At 37.4% G+C, this 5,094-nt stretch overlaps 1 protein-coding gene across 5 annotated transcripts in view; it reads right to left on the minus strand.

The window, feature by feature from the left end:
• LOC107754762 (calcium uptake protein 1, mitochondrial) overlaps positions 1–5,094 on the minus strand; it is a 95,260-nt gene that overhangs the window by 6,493 nt on the left and 83,673 nt on the right. For all 5 annotated transcript variants that reach the window (XM_016571342.1, XM_016571340.1, XM_016571339.1 and 2 more), the window contains 2 exons: positions 3,182–3,319; positions 2,193–2,301 (listed from right to left, as the gene is read on the minus strand). In XM_016571342.1, coding sequence (XP_016426828.1) covers positions 2,193–2,301; positions 3,182–3,319 — 247 coding nt within the window. The remainder of the gene's footprint in view (positions 1–2,192; positions 2,302–3,181; positions 3,320–5,094) is intronic.

Raw genomic sequence — 5,094 nt, forward strand, 5'->3', positions numbered from 1 at the left:
TCTCTCTCTCTCTCCCTACCGTTAAGTAACTTGTGCATTGTTTTACTTGTTTTTGACGTATCCGACCGAACTTCAAACTTTCCAGTGATGTCTGTGAGAAAGGTATATTCACTCAACAAGCTTGCGCATCTGCGCCGCCGCGCGCTCATTCCACTCAGTGTGCTTTGCTCATCAGCTCGCGCACATCAGTTATACAGGCGTTAATACTGAATGTTTAACATTATATTCATTGCATACATATACTTCGTAGACATCCTTAATCTCTAATAACTCCTTTCTGCTGTCTGTTGTTCTGTTGCCGGTGTTTCTTTGTCTGAATATGTCACTTAACACATGCTGTGTGGTATCGGCGTTTGGTATCAGGGCATTTTAACGAGTACGAGTACAGGAGCTCAGTATCGGGCCCGATACCGATACCGATACCAGTTTTGGTGCATCCCTAATAAAGAGTTTATCCTACCCAGTTGTGCGCATACGTTTTTTATTCACATTTTGAGAATTTATGCGCATCTTGGCGTTTCCATCCAGCGGTTTTTTATGCGATAATCCAAAATGTTCATAAAATAGATGGATGGAAACATAGCTAATAACTGATAAATAGACCTGTTGTGAGCTCTGAGGCTGCTATCTGATTGTATGTGCTTTATTATGTGTGGATTGTTTGGGCTTTTTTTTTGTAATTGTGAATAACAATGGAATTTGTGGTAAAAAAAAAAAAAACACACTACCCATGATGCTGCACAGTAAAGTGCACCAAAAGAGATCGTTAGCTCCGCATATAATCAAGTCGTCTACATACAGTATGCTTTCAAAATACTTTTTTTTTTGTCTGATTTTCAAATACATTTTTGCTTCAAATCAAAGTTTTTACTAGGGATGGGCGATACCACTTATTTTGTTTTCGATACGATACCGATACTTTTAAAGGTCAGTATCGCCGATATCGATACCAATACGATACTTCTAAATTATGAAATGTATTAAATTACTAAGAGTAAAATGAGTAATGATACACACTTAACTTTATATTTGAAATGCATTTTAACATTCATTGTTATTAGGTTATATTTTCGTTTACACATGGTTAAAATATGTTTACTGTAGTGGTATATGGAAATTTGCAAATACTATAGTTGAAAATGGTCACGTTAGTAAAACCATGGTTCATTTTCATAAGGGACTGCCAGTGATAGGCTGTTGCACGCATAAAATACAACCTTTTTATTCTGAGAGTATCTGATTTATTTTAACATTACAGAATAAAACATGAACAATATGAACTTTTAACGTTCAATTTAAATAAATGTAATTGCACGAACTATGTAGGCTACAATTTCAATTTGTTTATTGTGAAATAACAATAAAAATAAACCAAATCACTGGTAAATAAAATACACCTTAGTATCGATATTTTTATTTGAGTATCGATACTTTCGATACTCGAATAAGTATCGATATATATCGATACGCCCATCCCTAGTTTTTACTGTTGTGATTCTCCTCGTAGTCGGCTGGTTTGCTTCATGGTTCATAATTCTTTAACAAAAACCTTTTTAAAATCTCTCTGGGAAAAATAATTCTGGAACCAGCACTGCTGAAAAAGTGGCTGGGCACTAATGCACTCTATTACCCAGAACACCGTAGCAATGCAATATCAACATAACACATAGATCATGGCAGTTAGCATTGCACGAGCAAGCACAACTCAACTCAAAAACATTGTAAGTTGTCTCTGCACACAAGCTTTAAAGGCTGTAACCCTGCACAGAAATCTAATACAGGCTGGAGGACTGGAAAAGTGATTGTATTTAAACGAGAAGGACATCTAATGATACTTTAGAGACTTTCTGCATTGCCTGAATATGTCCAGGTAACAGAGAGAGAGGACCGTGTGCATGTGAAGAGCCAGCTAAAGTACTGCTGGGAAGAGCGCCAGCTGCAGTGAAATGGGAAGCATCTGGCTGAGTGGCGAGAGGGAGGAGAACAGGAAGAGGTGATGCAACATGGGAATTCTTGCATTGCCAAGTTAGTCTTGTAGCAGACTCAGAGTCCGACAACATGCCCACGAACTGCCCACTGACACAAAACTGATTGCTTGACTGCAACACAACTTCAGTCTGCTTCCAAACTAAACGTTTACAGGGAATCGGCTGAGAGCTCATGTATTTGCTAGCGTGTTTGTACATCGGTACCTTTATCTATCGAGGCGCCTGCCATGTGATAGAAACTCAATGCGGTGTCGACATCATTGACATTCTTGAGGAAGGTGAAGAAGTTCTCCACTTCTTCAAACGTGATGCCCTGCGAGAGAGAGAAATGGAGAATGCTAAAATTAACTGCATTACTAAAGCAATTCATTCAGTTGAATACTTTTATGACACATCTGGTCATTCAGCTCGGTTAGTAAAGACTGTTGAGAGAGTGAAATGAACGTGAGATGACATTAGCTCTAAAATAGAGCTGAGAAAAACATGCTGTGTTTGCAGAGCGTTGCATAAAGCCTGTAAATATAGTTTTAATATCCTCTTAATAAGAGGATAAAATTACCGAACGAGAGACACATACGCATAAAAAAAAATCCCAAAGGATGACGCAACGCCTAAACACATCTGTCTGAAAGCGTTTGGCTTTTAATTGGAGGAATGTAAAAATCCAATTTTTTTGTGAATTGTTTTTGAGAGAAATTATTTAAGCAAGGATACATTAAAATGATCAAAAAGTGAGAGTAAAGACTTACATTGTTATTAAAAATCTTTCAAATAAATGCTGTTGGTTTGAACTTTCATCAAAGAATCCTGAATAAAAACCTCACAAAAATACTAAGCAGTACAATTACTGATGCTAATGATTGAATATTGATAATTACAAGACATGTTTTTTGAGCACCATATCAACAAACAGTTATTTATAATAGAATATGACTGATATTTTGGAAGCATTGTTCTTCATTTCCAATTGACTGGAATTTCAACAGAGGCGACGGAAAAAGAACTTGATGCCAGTTTTCATGACATGCCAGGTTAGGATGTATGTTTGAGCGGGAATGGGAAAAGATTGCAAGAACACAGGCACTCAGTCACATTAAAAGTTGGAGAAGAATGTGAGGACTCACTGTGTTCTTCTAACAGTGACACCTCTCTCACATACACACACAACTTTTTCAGACTGGCGGATCGCCCACCTGAGCATCCTTGAACATCCTTTTGAGGTTCTTCTGCATCTGTTTGAGTTTGCGAGACTGAACTCCACTGTAGGCCAGCAGCATTCCTCCAAACTGCTTCTCTGTGATCCTGCCGTCCACTGGATCATTCCTCTCAAACTACAGACACAGACACACAGACAGACACAGACACACAGAGAGAGAGAGAGAGAGAAGGAATGCTGAATAATGGCCTCAGAAGTTAATCTTGTGCTCAGCTGGTCAATATAATTTACAATTCATGTTCAGCTGAATACTTAAGCGTGGGCACAGCTATGCCAGGTCATAAAGGATCGGAGGATTTAAAGTATCTGACAGCAAAAGTCGAATGGCTCTCTCTGGTTAGAATGCATTAGGGTTTGACCATTAGACTCATCTAAAATGGAAATTCAGCCATTACCTACTCAACCATTGTGAATGCGTCAGGTTACTGCCATTGAAAGCCAGGGTGGAAAACTATTATGAACTTCAATCTGTGTCAGTTTCTAATAAAGAAACTGCACATTCATAGTGTGTTTATTTATAGATTTTGCATAGAAAGTGGTGGGTACAGTAGGGTGTATAGATGTGCTGGTTGCACTTAGCTCATGAGTAATTATTAGGCAAAAATAACAAACATGATCTACTGTTTTGATGATGTATTGATCTGGACATCAAGGTCCAGTTGCATAAACATAGTCACCATGTAAATCTGAAATGTAAACAATAACAATGCAATTAGGAGTCCAAAATATGATTGAAATAGCAATTGGCATGAAATTAAAATTCACCTATTTTCTAAATGCATGCAAATTTTTAAACAAAACCTCATAACTCTTCCAGTAAAATGAGAGTTTTCTCTCTGGTAACATTTGCCAGACTTCTCAAATTATTCAGTCAGACAAAACCCTGACCTTTTCTTAAAAAAAAAAAAAAAAAATCTGCAAGCTCGCATTCAGATCTGCCAATTTTTCTCACAGTATTTACTCAAAATTCACAAAAGCTGTGCAAAAGTTTCAGGCTACTAGTATTTTCAGTATTATTAACAATTTTCTAAGTCGGTTATTTCTATCTTTTGCTGTAGTGTGTCAGTAGGAAATATCAGTTTAGATTTCCAAACATTCATTTTGCTATTAATTGTAATAATCCAGTGAGATTTTTGTATGTCAGCAGCCAGTGCTCCACACAGAGATCTGATCATCATTCAGTCTGTCTGGAATGACACGAAGAAACAGAACAAACTGAGACAGATGATACCATTATTTAGACCAACATGGAAGTTTGTACTTCTTGGTAATATTTTACCGTCACAAAATGTCTAACTAGCTGCAGTGTATAAAGACATACGCTTGTAGGTTTTCTTGAATATGTGTGTGAAAAACAGAATAAATTACAATTGTTACAGGCCTTACAAAATTGGTCAATGTCACATCAAACAGGATGAAATGAAGACAAAAAAACGTGAACACCTGAAAGGCAATTACAACAGAGTAAACTGCTCTTTGGTTTTAAACAAACAAAGTGTTACACACACACACACACGTCTGGTCAGCTATCCTTGTGGGGACTCTCCATAGGCATAATGGTTTTTATACTGTACAAACTGTATTTGCTATCACCCTACACCTAAACCTACCCCTCACAGGAAACTTTCTGCATTTTTACTTTCTGAAAAGAACTCATTCTGTATGATTTATAAGCTTTGTACCCATGGGGACTTCAATTTAGGTCCCCACCGTGACACGAGTCCCCATGAGTCTGTGTGTATTCAGGTTTAAGTCCCCACCAGGATATATAAACCAGTACACACACACACACACACTTGTCTGGTTAGCTATCCTTGTAGGGACTTTCCATAGGCATAATGGTTTTTATACTGTACAAACTGTATTTGCTATCACCCTACACCAAAACTA

The sequence above is a fragment of the Sinocyclocheilus rhinocerous genome, unplaced genomic scaffold (genome assembly GCF_001515625.1).
Source record: "Sinocyclocheilus rhinocerous isolate Xijiao unplaced genomic scaffold, SAMN03320098_v1.1 scaffold232, whole genome shotgun sequence".
NCBI classification, from domain to species: Eukaryota; Metazoa; Chordata; class Actinopteri; order Cypriniformes; family Cyprinidae; genus Sinocyclocheilus; species Sinocyclocheilus rhinocerous.